The 18,898-nt window shown below is 43.0% G+C and overlaps 1 protein-coding gene across 7 annotated transcripts in view; it reads left to right on the top strand.

Annotated features, from left to right (window-relative positions):
• Positions 1-18,898, top strand: part of GRIK2 (glutamate ionotropic receptor kainate type subunit 2) — a 202,222-nt gene that overhangs the window by 56,704 nt on the left and 126,620 nt on the right. For 6 of the 7 annotated variants that reach the window (XM_009898109.2, XM_054174076.1, XM_054174075.1 and 3 more), the window contains 4 exons: positions 372-629; positions 9,421-9,602; positions 12,961-13,014; positions 14,559-14,732. In XM_009898109.2, the coding sequence (XP_009896411.2) occupies positions 372-629; positions 9,421-9,602; positions 12,961-13,014; positions 14,559-14,732 (668 nt within the window). Of the gene's footprint in view, positions 1-352; positions 630-9,420; positions 9,603-12,960; positions 13,015-14,558; positions 14,733-18,898 lie in introns of all 7 variants that reach the window. The other variant, XM_054174077.1, reaches the window with a different exon arrangement.

The raw sequence follows: 18,898 nt of genomic DNA, 5'->3' as shown, positions 1-18,898 counted from the left end.
TTGGAAGGTTTTTACAGTGAGAGTGGTGAGATGCTGGAACAGATTGCCCAGGGACGTGGTCCCTGGAAGTCCTTGGAGACTTTCAAGATCAGCCTTGATGTGGCCCTGGGCAGCCTGCTCTAGTTGGAGGTGTCCCTGCTGACTGGAGCAGGGTTGCACAAGATGACCTCTGAGGGTCCCTTCCAATCTGATGCAATCTGTGGGTCTGTGAACTTGAAATGTGTGCAGCTGAGGTGTTAGCCAAGAAGGGAGCTCTGAGCAGTGAGGTTGTGTTTCATGGAGTGCCTTTTGTTTAATGTGAGTTGTGCAAAACCTTCTGGCACACTGCCTTCTTTCCTCTCATCATTGACAGACTTCTGTCTCCTCTTCAGCCTGCGATCAGCTGTCCCTGGGGGTGGCTGCCATCTTCGGACCATCCCATAGCTCCTCAGCTAATGCTGTGCAATCCATCTGCAACGCTTTGGGTGTCCCACACATCCAGACCCGCTGGAAACATCAGGTGTCAGACAACAAGGACTCCTTCTATGTCAGCCTCTATCCAGATTTCTCTTCACTCAGCCGTGCCATCCTTGACCTTGTGCAGTTCTTCAAGTGGAAAACAGTCACAGTTGTTTATGATGACAGCACTGGTAAGGCTCAAGCATCAGACTGTGCAGATGTATTCACATGTACAAGGAGAGGGAGGAGGGCTGTGGCTGCTTGTGCTCTTTCATTGAGCACATCTTCACTAAACTGCAGGAATTTGCATTGACAAGGTGGCACACAGCAAACAATGTGGGTTTATGAGCAGGGCTTTTTCTCCTAAGCCTGTGTCAGATGCCGAGATCTGAGTGCCGGAGCTCATTGCTGCCAATAAATCTTCCTGCTTGCTGTGTTTTCTGCAGTGTCTTATCAGTTGCTAACAGCTATGGTTGCTATGTCTCTTGGTTTTATTTAAAACTTAGTCTGAAGGAAAAGATGGTATCTTGGAAGAGGCACTAGAATAGCTGGTTAAGTAGAAGACCTGAATTCTAGCCCTGCTGCTGGCCTTGGTGAAGTTAGGATATGTGCCAAATCTGTTCGGAATTTGTCTGCTTCTTCAAAGAGAACTGGGGAAGGAGCCCTGGTCTTGCCTGCAAGGAACAGAAACCAAGAGAGCTCTGGAGGCTTGTGTTGAAGATGAGTTGCAGGAGTTAAAAATTAACTGTTAACTCTCTAGAAGCTATAAACCAGTTTGCTCCGTTTCCCTTCCCTCACCCTGAAACTTGTTTTGCTTTGCCAGTGAGAGCTTTGAAAAACACTGCAGCTTCATTTTGATTTGAGGTCTGTCTGGTGGCAGTCAGAGCTAAGGCTTTAAGAGGAAAATCTGAGTGCAGTAAGAGGTACAAGGAGGGTGCTGGGGCAAGCAAGGCATGTTTAATTGTCTTGGAAATGTGGGTAACTTCTTAATGTAAGAGATGTGGTTTGTTTATTGATTATTAAGGTTTTGGGGTCTTATTCTGAAAGAGAGGGAGTAAGAAAAGCCTCGGGTATTTCCTTTTCTCAGTGTGGTCCATCTGTTGGAGAGACAAAAGTATGGATTGGAGCTCTGGAACCCTTTTCTTGCCAGTCTGAGGAGAGGTTTTGCTTCCTGTGATCACTCCTTTTAACTAGGATTTCCCACAACCCTAGCAGGATGTAAGGAGTTTGGTTAGTGCTGTAGTGTTGATTTTTTTTTTAGTGGGTTTTATTTTTTTTCTTTCCCCTTCAAGTAATTTATGGTCTCTTTGTTAATTAAATAGCACTAAGCTTTCCCTGGGTACTAATTAAGTCCTTTCAGATTTACAGATTTCCTACAGTCAATTGTCTCCTAAGAAAGAAAATTTGAGACGTGGCAGCACGTTCATCAGCTGCCTGTCCTAATGTTTTTAATTGGTCTCAAAACAGCAACTTCATTTCAAGCCTTTACTCTGTTCTCTAATGCAAAAGAGCACAGACTAGATACATGCTAAATAGCACCTCTTCTCTGGAGACAGACTGAGAGAGTTGGGGTTATCCAGTCTGGAGAAGAGAAAGCTCTGAGGAGACCTTATTGTGGCTTCCAGTATCTGAAGAGGGCTGCAAGAGTGTCAGGGAATGATAGGACTGGGGGGAATGGAGCAAGAATAGAAATGGGTAGAGTCAGATCAGATGTTAAGAAGTTCTTCCCCATGAGGGTGGTGAGAGCCTGGCACAGGTTGCCCAGGGAGGTGGTGGAAGCCTCATCCCTGGAGGTTTTTGCAGCCAGGCTGCATGTGGCTGTGAGCAACCTGCTGTAGTGTGAGGAGTCCCTGCCCATGGCAGGGGGGTTGGAACCAGATCATCCTTCAGGTTCATTCCCTGACAATTCTGTGAGTCTCAGGATTCCATAGCAATGAATCCATGTGCAGTGAGATGCCAGGGCCTTTAAATCATAGTGGCACATGTATTGCCAACTCATGTTTTCTACAGCTCAAGCTGTATAAACAAGGTTCTGGGGTGGTGTTTTTTTTTCTTTCTTAATGAACATTTGTTTTGGTCTTGAGTGAATGAGTACAAACACCAAAAATCTGTTCCATCTATGAACAGAAGCCAAAGTAAGAGCTGAAAAAGATGACTTCAGAGAGAAAAATCTTTTGTGTTGGTCTTCAGTCTTGAACCTTGAATTCAGACAGAGGAAAGAACAATTGCCTTTTGTTGATATTTTTACTGTAGTATACAGGTAGCATTGAGTTGTGAACAAAACTTCCTTTTTTTCCCCCTTGGGGCCACTTTTAAAATGAAATAATTTAGGTCCCTTGCAACTGAAGGGACAGTTTCACATCTTATTTCCAGATCTATCACATCTTGTGCTTTGTGTGGGTTGGTTGGGGTGTTTTTCCATACTACTAATAAAGGATAAGTCACCTTTGCAGTTAACATTATACTAAGGGGAATGAAGTATTGGGGGGGAAGAGGGGAAGATGTGGGATGGGAATGTGTGTGGCAGGTAGGGAACATTGCTACAGGATTAAGTGGGAAAAATAGCTTGTAAGTGATTAGAGGTAAATAGTGGCTAGGGAGAGATCTGAGCAGCAGATCTCAAGGAAGATGAGGGCTCTTCAAATCAGGGGTGTAGGAAAATAGGACCTGGAAGGAGAGACTAAAAGTGTTGGGTTAAGTCTAGAGGAAGTAAGCAGAAAGGCCTCACCAAAGGAAACAAACAAACTATCCTCATTGTTAATAACAGCATGTTTGGAGACAGCTGGAATTGCAGCAGAAATGATTTAGCTATGAACACTTAGGTCAGAACAAAATAAAGGTATCCTTGGAAGGCTGTGGCAGCTCCATCTTGTGAGGTTTGCTGGTTTGTTGTTGTGTTTTGTAGCTGCACAGCGATGGTTGTTCTGGAAGGGCTGGGTGGGTGTCCTCTCTGTACTTAAATGAAGTCTAGAATCTTGTCAGAGACTGAGTAGGATGGGACAGCTTAGCACAGCTTTTAAATGAAACTATTTCTGTGCATTTCAAATGGATGCATTATCAATTGCCAATCAGTTATCCTGTGTTATCTAATGGGAGGGATGTAACAAATCAGGAAAGGAGGGCTGCATCTGGCAGCAGAAATAGAGCAGACTTGAGATTTCCCATGCACATCAGCTGGGGTGACACAGCTCTGCTCCACATCTCTTCAATCACCAAGGCTCTTCAGTTGTAGCCATTGGGGAAAACATCCACCCTTCTGCTGGACTTTCTTGCTGAAGACAGTAGAACTTTAACCCTTCCTTCTTGAACTCAGGTTTGTCACAATTAATAGCAATTTATTCTTCCTAGGATGATGAAATATTATTCATGCTGTATTGTTTTCCCCCTGTCTGCTGGCAGCTGCTGATTAGTCAGAGCAGATGAAAAAGGTTGGGTTTTTTCTTCATCTTGTTATGATGATCTCCAAGACCAAAACCTTCCCATGAACCCTTTTCTGAACCTCAGCAGCACATTGATTCCCTCTTGTGGAATTGTGTAGGATGGGGGTAGAGGACTTTTTTTTTGTATCACTGCAGTGCTGAAAAGCCATTATTAGAAAAGAATTGTTACTGGAAATAGACTGAAGTGGGGTTGGCTATTCGAAAGTAACTATAAAAGCCATGCACAGCCCTGCTCTGACGTCCTCATTTAGCATATTTAAGGAGAACAATAAAACTGATTATTGCCTTGCACTTCAATTACAGCTGGTTATGCTGAAACAGTAGTAAAATGGCTCTAACATTCAGATGTGAAGACCCAAGACACAAATATGAAGTGATGGGCATAGGAATAAAATGGGAGTCTGACTGTCTGAAGTTAAATTAGGATTCCTGGTTGGTCAGTGTTGTGGGGTTTGGTTTTTTAACTCTGAAGTTAGTTTCTCCTATAAATGACACTTCAGTAGTCTCAGGTATGAATATAACTTTAAAGATGTCTGCTGTCCTCTAGTCATTGTTTCCAGATGGAGGTTTGTCTTGGTCTGAAAGAGGAGGTTCTTTGTCTCTTTAGGTCTTTCATAATGATGGCCAGAGAGAGGCAATGAAGCTGGTGAAGGCTCTAGAGCTCAAGTCTTGTTAGGAGTGGTTGAAGGAATCCAGAGCTCAGGTCTTATGAGAAGCAGCTGAGGCAACTGGGATTGTTCAGTCTGAAAAAGAGGAGGCTGAGGGGAGACCTCATTGCTCTCTGCAACTGCCTGAAAGAGGTTGTGGCGAGGTGGTGGTTAGTCTCTTTGCTCTATAACTAGCAACAGGATGAGAGGAAATGGCCTTGGGTTGTACCAGGGAAGGTTGAGGTTGGGTATTAGAAAAATGTCTTGCAAGAGTGGTCAGGGATTGGAACAGGCTGCCCGTGGATGTGGTGGAGTCACCATCCCTGGAGGTGTTCAAGGAAAGTGTGAATGTGGCACTTGGACGTGGTTTAGTGGGCATGGTGGTGGTGTGTTAATGGTTGGACTCGATCTTAGAGGGCTTTTCCAGGCTTAATGATTCAATGAAAGAGGTTTGTATTTCAAATGCAGGAGTCTGCACACATCTAGCTAAGCAGTCTGCCTTTTGTTGTGTGCTTCAGAAAGGAGCTTTTTCCTCAGGTATTAGTATTACTGTGCTCTGTGTCCTGCTGAAGGGCACCGCTGGTTCTATTGGTATCATTGTGCAGGCCAAGGAGTGAAAGAAACATCCCCTCAGTCTGGTGCCACAAACCATTTTGATGGTTGCTCTGCAAAGCTTCAACTACAGGTCTGAAAATCCCTGCTAAAATGTTGGGCTCTAAAGCTGGCAGTAAGAAGCTGCCTGTGTTAATTCTGTTTGCAGTAAGAAGAGACCTTTCATTCTGGGTTATGTATCTTAAAGCTTTTCCTCTGTTAAAGACACTTCCCACCAGTGCTACTGTATTTAAATGATGACAGTTTTAAGGGTGCTTTACGCTGCCAGAACTGGGTGAAGTGATCTGGGTGTAGTAGAAAAGGTTAAATATGAATAAATGAGGAAGGTCTGCCAAGCTGCTTTGCCCTACGTCTCTATTTCCTCTGCACTTCAGAGTGTCTCTGTTATGCAAAGGACACAGAGCAGCCCCCTGGCAGTAAGGGTAATTTACTCTTCTGTTTTTATTTTTCCTTTCAATCTTTTTATCCAGAGGTACATTTCAAGTAGAGGATGAGGATGCTAAAACTCATCTTGAGAGCCTGTGGCTTATCTGCTCAGGATGTTTAGTGTCTGACTCATTTCATAGCAGTGCAGTCTGTCTCACATGCAGCATTCTATCTATTCCCATTCCCACTAAACTGGGATTCTCCTGCCTTCTGCCCATACCCTTTCAAAGCCCACTGCACAATGATGTTTGGGGTGTTTTTGATACATAACCAGAAAAACTAGGCAGGAGAGAAGAGCACAGAAGTGAGAGGAAGCAACTCACTGAAAACCAACTCTTCTGGTAGCTCTCTCTGCAGAGCAATGTATGATTATTTTGGAAGTTTTTGAGCTCCTGAAGCTAGGAGTAGCCTTTAAAAGAGCATTAGTATTCTTTTGTGCAGAAAATGGTTCATGTGTTCAGCCTGTTGCAAAGTGCATTTGCTTGCATTCTTCCTGTGCAGCACAAAGGCAGCATTAAGGGAAATGATAAATAGTTTGAGCAGCCCAGGTGGCATGGCAATGGCTTGCAAGACTGCTGAGCTGGAGGCACAGGTCTTAGAACAAACTTGGGGCTCATGCTTCCTGGACTGGTTGAAGTTGAACATGTCAAGGAGGTAATGTGATTGATCTCTTTGGAGGAAGATGCCAGCTGGAGAGCTCACAAACTGCTCCTTCAAGATTCTCCTTAAAGATGAATTGATGGCAGCTTCTGAAAAGAGTTACTCACATCCCATTCTCCCCAGCCATTCAGAGGTAAGACTCTATCACAGGGGCTGCTAAAAGAAGGAATTGAGAGTTTAAAGGGACAGGAAAAAGGTGTCCCTGGTGAAAGGAACTACAGGAAGTACGTTCCCCAAATGCAGCTATTATTTCTGTAGGGGTGTAAAATACTTTCTTTTTTTTAGCTCAGTTGGGGTGGGTTGGTTGTGTTTTCATTACACAAGAAACCTGTAATGTTAATGAAATGAGAGGTCAGCATCTCAGCTGAGGGCTGTGCTTCATTTTAGGTTGTAAATCAGTTGTTAAAGAACTACTCCAGGCTGAAATCTGAGCTCTGCCTGGACAAATGCATTGTGAAGGAAGAACTCATTTTGTGCCTTGCAGTTCTCATGGCCTGCTCCTCCCTTCATTGAAGGCTTTGGCAGCTTTCTGACTATGCAAGAACTACCTGCATGCCCTTTTGAAACTGTCAAGTGTAGTTGTCAACCCAAGACTGCCATGGCCATTAAATGCCCTCCCAATGTGGCCTGTCTGTGCTTTTTTTTGAACACTACCAAGGAGAGTGACTCCACCTCCCTGGGCAGCCTATTCCAATGCCTGACTAATCTTCCCTAATGCTAACCCAAACTTCCCCTGCTGCACCTTGAGGCCATTTCACAGATTGTGTTGGGTTGGAAGGGACCCTCAAAGGTCATCATTTCTAACCCCTGCAGTCAACAGGGACGTCTCCAACTAGAGCAAGCTGCCAGGGCCATATTGAGTCTGATCTTCAGTGTTTCTAGGGATGGGGTTAAACCACATCCCTGGGCAACCTGTGCCAATGTTTTGTCATTCTCATAGTGAAGAATTTCTCCTGATGTCCAACTTAAATCTCCCCTGCTCCAGTTTCAAACCATTGCTCCTTGTCCTGTTGCTTCAAGCCCATATAAACAGTCCCTTCCCAGCCTTAGTGTAGATCCCCTTCAGATATTGAAACATAGTTATAAGGTCCCACTGGAGCCCTCTCTTCTCCAGGTTGGACAGCCCCAACTCTCTCAGCCTCTCTCAAACTCTTCTCCTATCAGAAGTTACTTGGGAGAGGAGACCAATGCTTATCTCACTACAACCTCCTACAAGTTTTAACCTAGGAAAGAAGGGTGAGGGAAATCAGACTGCTCAGAAGGGTTGGGAAGGACTGCAGCCAAAACAATCCAGACTCAGGGTGGGGGTTTACTTCACTTTTGAGCAGGGCTGACTCCCTGTGATTCCCTTGAGAATTCTTGTCACTGCTGTTTAGGTTGGTTCAGCATCAGCTGTGACCAGCACTGAGCAGGTGATGATGCACCTCCTTACACTTTGTGTCTTGCAAGGGCACTGATCTCCAACATATTGCAGCTCCAGTGCCTTCATCCAGGCATAACAGAGCAGGAAAGGTCAGGAGAATGATAGGATTTGGGGTTCAGTTTGGGTTTTTCAGTTGTGTGTGCTTGTTTAGGCTTTTCTTTTTGGGGGGTTGGGTTTGGGTTTTTTGTTTGTGTTGGGGTTTTTTTGGGGGGGGGAGAAGGAAGATTGTGTATGTGTTTGGGTCTTTTTTCACATAAATTATGCCTTTTAATGTTTTTCCTCAGGGAAATAAATTTGGTGGGGTTTATCTTCTAGGAAAACTGGAGTGCTCCTCTCGCTTTAGACAAACACTGCATCACAAATGCTAGGAACAGTGTGGAAGGAAACGTTCAGCCTTTGATTTATATTTGAAAGAGGCTCTTTTTGAAGTGTGGTCCAGACCTGGAAAGCCTTTCCTCAGCCTCAGTTCCTGTGAATTCCTGAGTGAGGAAATGCTGCTTTTCAGCACTTTACTCATTGGTGTGCTGACACAGAAATAAAACATCCCTGAGAGAAGCGTGCTCAGCACTACCTGACGGGTTTTGTTCTGTGAGCTGTTTCTGTGCAGTGAGGAGCTGCAGGGTGGCTTTGGACATGATACTTGTGACACAGCATCACGGTAGCTCTTTGCACCATTTGCCCTCCACTGATTGATGTGTCCAGGGGTTTTTAAGTGGGAGCCAGCAGCCCTTGGGAGTGCTGGGGTTTTGTTTTCCAAAATCATTCCTGGGAGAGCCTAGCAGGCTGGGAACTGTTGAACTTGTGCCAGCAGGGATTTATTTTTTAAGTGTGGATGAGGATGAGCAAATATTGCTTGTAGCTGAAGCCTTGGTGGGGTAGTGAAGTGAGTCATTGTGTGGACTGGGACGTGTGTTGTACCCTGCACCATTCATCTGAGCTTAGTAAATGATGGTGACTGGAAACTCGATGAAAATGATATGTTAGAATCTTGAAAATTGAAGTCTGTGTTGTCTAGCTGTCACTAAATGCAAATATACCACATGTGGAAACTAGGAGCAGCAGTGCTGCACACTGAAAGTTTCAAGTAGCCTATTTTATTTCTCCTTGAGGATAGGAGGAGAACCTTAGCTTTGCAGACCTGTACTGGCCCAGCACTGGAATTCAGTCAGTGCACTGCAGGGTTTGCATTCACAGCGTTTTTCCTCCCACAGTGCAGCAATGGAGATAAATGCAGTAGCCAGAGCCCCTTTGCTGCTGCTGCAGTTTGGTTCTGTTACCTGCATAGCAAAGAAAAAATAATTTCATGTGCTCCTGGGAGTTACATGAGAGCACTGCACAGGGCTGAAATGCTTCACAGTGGTGGATGGAAACCTGACAGAGTTAGCAGCCTGGCTAGTCTGATTACACACTGTTAGCCTGGGACATTGCTTTAATTGCATTACAAGAACTATATAAACTCTTTGAAGAGGAATGTCATAGCTGCATGGTGATGCTAAAGGAAGATTTGTCTGTCTTAAGGTAATCCTAACTGAGGCTGCTTACTGTCTGTTAATATTAAGGAAGAAGACTTGTGATAAAGTGTTGGGAGTGCAAATGCTTCATTTCTATCTTTTTCTTCCTTTTTAATACAATTTTTGTGTATCAGTTGCAACACACTGCGATGGAAGAAAAAGAATCGTGCAGCTTTGTGTGCTTGCATTAAGTTGTCCTGCTGGCCATTCACGCTCTTGTTATGTTAATTTTCTTTTCTTTTGACTCCTCTGTTTTCTCGAAGGCCTTATTCGATTACAAGAGCTCATCAAGGCTCCATCCCGGTACAACCTGAGGCTAAAAATCCGTCAGTTACCGGCTGACACGAAAGATGCAAAGCCATTGCTAAAGGAAATGAAAAGAGGCAAAGAATTCCATGTAATCTTTGACTGCAGCCATGAAATGGCAGCAGGTATCTTGAAACAGGTAATCCTTGCTTTGCTTTAGACGGCCTAATCGTTTTCATCCCTAATAAGCAGAAGGAATTCCCAGATCTCATGGCATTTAACAAGCAGGGGAATTGTCTGTGCCAGTTTCACTGAGGCCTGACTGGAAATCAGCCAAGGATTTGAGAGATCATTTTGCTGGGGACTCCAATGGTAGCTGCTTCCACCATGTGAGTAAAGAAATGGATTAACTGCTTCATGGACAGGGGCAAAGCTCAGTCGGGCTTTCAGCGATGAAGAGTTGGTACTTTGCAGATTGATGCTTCACCCAGGGTTCTGAATGTTTGCTTACTGCTGTTTTATGTCACTCTTGAAGCCTCTAAATAATCAGATAGTAATATTTGAATGGGTTGTTACCAGCAGGCCACATCAATGTGCTCCGCTGAGAGGACAGAGCTAATAGAGAACTTTTAGAGCCTTGTCCTCCTCACACCACTTGCAGAACTGCAAAACATCTTGGGGTAACTAATTTGGAGATAGAATAGAATTAACCTTTGCCTTTTGTGTGTGTGTGTACAAGTAAGATTGGGATTCTTCTGGATCTCACCTCCTGAAGTATTTAACTAGCTTTGTGTTGCTGCAGCAAATTCCACTGACATCTTTGAACACAAAGGACATGGCTCATGAAAAAAGATTCCTGTAACCCTGGAGTGTGCTGAGCAGACAGAGCTTTTGTGTGTCATCTTCAGTTTAACAAGCCAGCTCCAAAGGTTGGGGTCTCATTATGCTCAGAGGCCATTTCCCCTACAGTTTCCTTTAATGGAACTGTGGCTTGCAATAAGGAGGAGAGGAGCAATACTTCAACCGAAACAATACTCTGCATTTCGAATGCACAGCTTTTAGTGGCTGTAATTCATGTTTATATCATGGTTGCCAGCAGACTGTATGGTTTACACTGAAAACAGTGTGTTTAAGGTTTGGAAATATGTCTCTCATTAAAGGCACTTGGAGCTATTGTTGCAAGTGCAATCAGAACTGCTAGCAAACATCCACACGTGCTAGCAGTTCTTTGCTTTATTGTTCACTGAATAAGGAAAAAGGCTTTTATTAAGTCCTAGTAATTCTAAACCTCTGCTGGTGGTGTTTTGTTTGCTGTGGAGAAGCCAGCCTAGTTAATCTCATGGTTTAGCCCTTAAATGTACATTTAATTATTTTACCATCTTTAAAACAGAGATTGGAAAATATCTTGGTGGCACTGCAGAGCTGCAGTACGAGCACTAACTCCCTCAAGGAGCATTATTTACACAGGTTCACAGATTGCATCAGGTTGAAAGGGACCCTCAAGGGTCATCTTGTCCAACCCCCCTGCAGCCACCAGGGACACCTCCAACTACACTTCTACTCTACCTAGCAGTCTCTAGGTAAATGGAAGCTTTTCTTTCACAGGAAAACATTGTGAAATAGAGACAAGGGAAATGAGAACAAAATCAAAAGCGTTGTTGTAGGAGCATTCAACCTCTCTACATTGCAAACTCTTTTCTGTAACTACTTTGCTCATTTTAAAGATTATAGAAGGGAGAACCTGGAACAATTCTTTCATGAGTGTTTACAGTTTGTGCAGAGTCTGAGCTTTCTGTTCAGCTCCATTATTGCAGTGCTCTAAATCTCTCTAAAACTGGTAGTTCTGCAGCTGAATGTGAGCTTTTGATGTCACCACTGACAGAAAGGACATGGAAACTGTCTTCATGTTATTCAGTGATATTCTAAATTAGTGCTTGCTGAAAATAAAGTATTTACATATTAATTTATGAACTATTAATTATTTTCAGTAATGGAAGGATGAACTTGGGGAGACATGAGAAGGGATATCTTGGAAGGATGATTGGAAATATTAACAGTGAAGCTGGTGGCACAGAGCAGAACCAGGAACATGAGCAGGGTGTCCTTGTGTAGAGATGGTATGAAGTATGAAAGACAGTTAGGCATAGGTGACAGCAAAGGTGTGAGGTAAACAAAGGGAGGTGATTTGGCCTTATTTAAAACCAACAACAACTCTTAAAGCTAAGTTTGTAGCTGCACATTTTCTAGCAAGCCTGTAGCATTTCTCATCAGATATAGTGTTCCTCTGTCTAAGAGAACTTAAATTGCTCCTGTCACACTATACTCAATATTTAGTTGTGAATTTGTTGCTGTGGAATTTGAAATCCACTGACAGAAGCATCATCTGGAAAGCTGTTGTTGCATTTCTTGGCCAACTCTTGTCTCAAACATGAAATCTGATCTGCAGCAGAGAATTGGAATTCATTTTAACTCTTAATTTCCCTTTGGAAAAGAGGACATAGATCAGGCATTCCATCCTTCTGCAGGCAGTGTCATGAATAAAAAGGCTCCCACAGCTTTCAGAGCTCTCATAATTCTTTTATACATAGATTCTGGGGAGGTCAGTTGTATAATTGTTGCCATCAGCATGTTCAAGGAGATGTATCTGGTAGCAACTGGGCAAAGAATTTCCTTGAGAATTCCTGGAAAAGAAGAAAATGTTGCTTGCTTTGTAGCCTTTTTACTGTACCAAAAGCAGGTACAAATCACTCTAGATACTAACATGACTGGATAAATCCTTGTAGTCTGAGGCAAGCTTTGTGCAGAGCATCAAGATACAAAATACTCAGGATAAAATACCCTTAATGAAGAAGGGTGAGACATCCATGGTTTAGTGCTTCACAATGGTACCTACAAAGCTTTGCTGTTGAGAGAACAGTGTGACCATTTCAAATGCATAATTGCTCTAAACCTGGTTGATATTGCACATTTAGTAAGAGAGATGAAGGTTCTTGATTGATATCTGAGTTGATAGAGCCATGCTAGGTGTTTGCTTATATTTGTACTGAACTGGCAGGTATCTCACTGCTCAAAGCTTGACTCTCAAATATTTCCTTCCCTGCTTGGGAGACAATGTACATAGCACAACCTAAGCTCGACTCCCTCTCTTAAATGCATGGCATTGTTCATCAACATACAAAACATGTTTCCTATTAGGCCCTTCTTTTGAAGGGAAGGATTGAATAATGAATGAAAATATTGTCGACTCAAATTTTGTGTGGCAACTTAATGCCTCCATTAGTATGTAAAACTGGGAGCCTCTTCCACGTTTACTGCACTAAACAGTCAAATAATGCTCTTTCTATCAGAAGATCTGCTTCATAAACTCCTTTTAATAGTCAGTAATCTGCTCTAGCTGCTAGGAAATGACTTGCTTGACCTAATTTTAGTGTAATTCCAGCCCTATGGTATGCTCTCAGTAGTGTTCTTTTGCAGCTATTCATTTGCCATGTAAATGTGATAAAAAAATATATTATGTGCCCTCAAAAACATTAATCTTGTCTTTATTTTTTTCCAAGGCTTTAGCTATGGGAATGATGACAGAATACTATCACTATATCTTCACCACCCTGGTAAGTAGCTTATGGAAACAATGATGGCATCTAACAGAGGTGTTACTTTCCTTAATGTTATTGCTTGAGAAAGTGGGAAAGTTCTTTTTGGAACAAGGTTGGGTTTTTGGGGTTTGTTCTGAGTTTTCCTACTTGTAGTGAAAACTCATCAGGATGGCTTAATTATTGCTGGCCAGTGTGTTCTGGAAGCTGCTAGACATGAAAAAGCATCTGAGTGTGTAGCACTGGAGGCTTTAGCTTTCAAGCAGGGTTAAGTTCATAATAATTACTTCCGTTTTACAACACAAGCTGGTTTTTTTTGAGGAGAGACAAGTGTTCTATCGACTGGGAGCTCTCCAGGGATAGCTTAGTGTGCACAAACAGATGAGGGATTTTGATTTCTGCAGTGTAGCTCAGGAACCTGCATCAGAATTTAGTTGTTTTGATGTATTAATTGCTTCTTACCTGCCACGGTGACAGTCCTGTCAAATAAATTCTCCAGTCAGTGTTTCCAGCAGTCCTTCTGTGTATTCTCCTTGTGATTGATTCAGGGTCTAATGCAGTAGCTCATTAATGCACTGACCTGGGTGGATTTGTAATGAATGCATAACTTTGTTGTGTGTATTTGTTAGATTCCAGTGTAAACACGACACTGTTTGGATTAAATAATTGCATCTGAGGGTCAGACTTCTTCCTCAGTAAAAACTGAGAGAAAGATGTGACACAGTCTGGTCATGTTCCACCTTTCCTTTGCAGTCAAATGTTTTGTATCTTTAGAATGAGGTTAAGCTACTTGTAAATAAATAACTTAAAAGCCCCTTGGCCTCTGTACCTTAACTATTCCATAGGGAAAATGGGATCATAATTACTAACTGTAATTAAAAATGGGCAGTGATTGATAAGTGGTTGATATTTTTTTGTGGGCTTAGTGATGTGATCAGTGAATACTGAATTGTATTCTGGTTTTCTGTACAATGTTTAATCTTCTTCAGCCTAGCTGGTAAACACAATGGATTCAGTGAAAAGCCAGCACATTGAAAATGAGATGTATGGCTAAATGTGAATTATGTGCAGAATTTGGCTGTTCAGTGACATTAGAAGTATGTTCCAGAATAGCAGCATCTTATATGTAACCTTGATTATGTCTCTTAAAAATATTAGCTCAAGGAAAGTCAATTTATTTGGTTTCCCCCCTTCCTCTGGTGGTTGAAGCTGTTCTTGCTCTGCGACTCAGGTTGCTCCCACTGCAGGGTCAGTGAGTTGCTTGCTCACACACACAGACCTCCACATACCTCCTAGCACATCCAGCACTGTTCCTCCTGCAAATTCCAGGAGTGACAACTCTCTGCTGGGCAGGTGGTCTAACAGTTAAATAAGAACTGCACTGTATGAAAGGAGTGGTCAGGGGTTGGCACTGGCTGCTCAGGGAGAGGTGGTGGAGTCACCATCCCTGGAGGTGTTCAAGAAGCCTTGTGGCCATGGCACTTGGGGCTGTGGTTTAGTGGTTGGGTTGATAATCTCAGAGGGCATTTCCAACCCAAACAATTCCATGATTGCAATTTCAGGACCTGTTTGCCCTGGATGTGGAACCCTACCGGTACAGTGGTGTCAACATGACAGGATTCAGGATTCTCAACACAGAAAACACCCAGGTGTCCTCCATCATCGAGAAGTGGTCTATGGAGAGGCTGCAAGCACCTCCTAAGCCTGATTCAGGTTTGCTGGATGGATTTATGACGGTATGAATATCAGTGTTTGGTTCCTTTCTCAATGTTTGTGAGGATTACAAATAAGCCTTTGGGCTTCTTATTTTTGTTACTCAAATTTTCCAGAGGAATGAACCCAAATATTTCTGGACACAGGGGCCAGTCCCTGTGCTGTTCTGTAGATTCCATACATGGCCATATTAACTTTCTGTCAAAGTTACACATACTGGTTTTTTCCTCTGATAATAATGCTGCATTTTAAATACTTTAAATAATTAAGGATGTTAGGAAGAAGTTCTTCCCCATGAGGGTGGTGAGAGACTGGCACAGGTTGCCCAGGGAGGTGGTGGAAGCCTCAGCCCTGGAGGTTTTTAAGGCCAGGAAGATGCGGCTCTGAGGAACCTGCTGTAGTGTGAGGGGTCCCTGCCCATGGCAGGTGGGTTGGAACTGGATGAGCCTTGAGGTTTCTTCCAGCCCTGACAATTCTGTGAACTTCATATTTCTCTAGTTCAGTAGAAATACTGTATAGGAACATGTCAAATCCTGGCCTAAGTCAAGGTAAATGGCATTTCCCCCCCACCCTGTTTCTCTGTGGATTTGTTGCACTTAAACATTCACCCTTTATTAATGTGCACTAGTTAATTTCCACAGAGTCCTTGTGAAATAGGTTTCATAAATATTATGAATAATAGTTTCTTTCTATACAGAAAGAGAGATTGGCTGTTGGGATGGGCTGCCCAGGGAGGTGGTGGAGTCACCATCACTGGAGCTGTTTAAGAAGAGCCTGGATGAGCCACTTGGTGCCATGGTTTAGTTGATTAGATGGTGTTGGTGATAGGTTGGACTTGATGGTCTTGAAGGTCTTTTCCAACCTGGTTAATTCTATTCTATTCTACTTTCCAGTTTCTGTACCTTCCTACAGCTAATTAGTCTGGCTGGTTGTGAGGGCTTTTTGCTTGTTTGTTTGGTGCTTTGTTTTTGTTCTGTTTCCACTGCTCTCTGGCCTGACTTCAATTCATGACAATCACATTTGTGGCAATAAACTTTCCTTATATGGGTTGTCAGTGAGTTTCTGCTCATGAGTTGGAATTCTGTTGTTGGGCTTGGTGATCCTGGGGATCTTTTCCAACCTGAATGTTTCTGTGATTCAACTTAGAAATGTTAGGATGGGATTAAAGGCTCTAATTTAAAACCTATCTTACCTTAGAACCTCTTTAGTTTTTCAGTTTGTTTGGAAAGATCTGGAGCAAACTGCAACACCTTTGCTGACAGTTCCAATGATGTTTGGATTAATTTTAGTCATTTATTATTTATTCTTTGGGAAGCCTTTTCATGTTCCATTTGAAGAGGAAGAGCAAATTCTGTTTGTTGCAGATTGATCTCTTGGTTATCCAGCACTCCTCTAGAGTATGTTAACTGAGCCACACAACGCAGCTCATCTTGTGGATGGCTTTTTTTCCTGCTGTTAAGCTTTAAATATGTTCTAGATACCTAATGACAGCTAAAACCTAATTCCCTTTTTGTCCTGCTCTTGGGCAATGATGGCTTTTGAAGGAACATTTCCCCCCTCCCCTTCTTCTATTATACTTAATTTTGTATAATGCTCACAGCACGAACATTGCAAACATGATTTGATTTATTTGCTGTCTCTATTGTTCTGCCATTTACTGATCCCAACTCAGGCTACTTGAAAGTTACATTGTTGGGAAAAAAATCTATCTAAGCAAATGAACCCCCCCCAAAAAAGTGAGAAATGTGTGAAATATGCATCTAGTTTTGCATATGGCTGCTGCTTATTATTTCATGCCATTAAAGCTTACCAGATGATCCTTGGGGCTGGGTGATCCTTGGGGTCCCTTCCAACCTGGCATTCTGTGATTTAATGCCTCGCTGTGTGCATCAATCTTCTTTCCCCCCCCCTTCTTTAGTTGAAAAGTGCATCTCACTCATTGTAGCTGTGTATTTTATGCACTGATCAAAGGTATAATTGATCTCAGACCTTTGGGTAATTACCAGGATCGGTAGCACCAGTTATCAGAAAATAGGGTCATGGCCCATCCAGTCAGAAAATAACAAATATTGGAATATCTGTGGCCCAGCTGCGTGTTTTTCATCTTTTGTGCTGCTGTGAAGAACGTGCAGCGCTCGGGAAAGCTTCTGATGTGAGGCAGAGAAGTGTTATTGTTAGAATTTGACTGCGTAAGACCCTACTTTATAGCAGCTCTTTGCCTCGGGATACAAAATGATAAAGAAGTGAGTGAAAACCACACTGGTTTCTCTTCTGGGCCCTTAAGAGCCCTCTTTGTAAATCTTAAGTGGAAGCAAATATTCCTGCAGACTGTGATGAATATTTGATGGAGGTTCTTTGTGTTGATTAAGCATTGAAATGCGCTTTGATTACCTGGGTTTTACATCCCTAAGATATGCAGATGGAATGTAAAGGTTAGTTAAAGGCCAAACAATCTTGACAAGTGTTAAGTGTTTACAGAGCTTTGATAGTTTGGCCCTTACCGTGCAGGGGGGGGGGGAGGAAAAAAACAACCCACCAGTGCCAAGATGTCAGTTTGGAAGATGTGAATAACACCCTGACATCGTTGCAGAGAGCTCTTTCTGTGCTCAGAACTAAGTGGAATGGAAGTGGAATAAAATAAAAAATAGTTTTATTGACTTATCACTAAAGTGAAGTTTGTAAAATCTGACTTCCATTTCACTGCTTTTCATGTCTGAAGTCAGAAATGCCCTCAGGAATGAAAGGTTCCCCACATGGATTAAAGGCAGTTATGGAATAGCCCAGCTGCTGGGGGTTGAACGGGGGCTTTGTGCTCTCTGTACTGGTTGGTGATGACTACAGGGAGTTCAGAAAAAAATCGGCAAAAAGCTTGAGCACCTAAAGTGCTGAAGTTTGCAAGGGTTCATCCGGATTCAGCCTGGAGCGAAGAAATGAGGTTTTGACTTCTCTGCAAGATGGAAAAACCTCTTGCTTAGTCCTGCTCTACCTGGGGGCTGGGGTTGGACTTACAGAATCACAGACTTGATAGGGTTGGAAGGGACCTCAAGGATCATCTAGTTCCAAATCCCCTGCCGTGGGCAGGGGCTCCTCCCACTCCATCAGCTTCCCCCAGAGCCACATCCAGCCTGGCCTTACTTCAGAGCTCCCTTCCACCTCTTACCATCCTCTGGTTCTGACTGAACATTCCTGTTCAGTTCTAACTTGATTGTCACCTCTGCTGTATTAATGGATCAATGCCCTGGAAAAAGAAGACTGCTCTACTCTTTTCAAGAAATTTTACTTTGGGACACTTTTCCCCCACTCCCCCTACCCCCCAAGTCTGTACAAGCAGCACCCAGGAAGAGGAAAAGAACAAAACCAACCCTAACCCACCCAGCAGAAAGGAACTCCTCCATTTCTATGACAACTGTGATTCAAACCAAGCAAAGCAGAGCAGGAAGAGAGAGAGAGCAGCTCAGATTTATTTTTCCCATATACTCTACAACTATTCATCTTCCACAGCTTTCTGAGCCTCAAGTCAGAACTTAGCATGCATAATTAAGATGACCTAACAAGCTCTGCTGCTTCATTAACGTAAAGTTTTCCTTACTAATTGCTTTTGCCTATCATCTGATTTAGTGATCTGCTGTTGTCTTCTGTAGGAAGTGGGGCTACTCTTGCCTGGTCTGGCTGTTCATGCTGGTCTTTAATGTTTACTTTGGTAGCTGTGGGTGGCAGGTGCAGAGGAAAACACACACCAAACCAGAAGCCACAAGAAGTTGAATCTAGCTGTCTCTGAGCTGTTTCACTTCAGGTTTTAATAAGCAGCATGGCCTGAGGAAAGAAGTCTGATTAACAAACAAACCCCAACCAGACCAAAACAAACACCAAAACCCAAGCAAACACACACCCAAAACAAACTCAAACCTCCACCAAAACACAGCAGTGATAAATGAAAATATTTGGTTTTAACTAGAGAGTTCCAGCCTCCCATGCTGGGGTGGGGGGTGGGGGTGTGTGTGTTTGGAACCAGGTGATCTTTAAGGTCTCTTCCAACTTAAACCATTCCATGAATCACCTATGAAAATTAAGCCCTTAATTACTGGCCCATGCAGAACTGGAGCAATACTCTATTGACAGCATTAATATCTTGTATATGGAATTCAGCTTAATTTTTAATCTACTTTTGTCCTGCTCCTTCATTTCTTAG

This window comes from Dryobates pubescens, chromosome 28 (assembly GCF_014839835.1).
Source record: "Dryobates pubescens isolate bDryPub1 chromosome 28, bDryPub1.pri, whole genome shotgun sequence".
Lineage (NCBI taxonomy): Eukaryota > Metazoa > Chordata > Aves > Piciformes > Picidae > Dryobates > Dryobates pubescens.
This window is presented reverse-complemented; position numbering and strand designations above follow the sequence as displayed.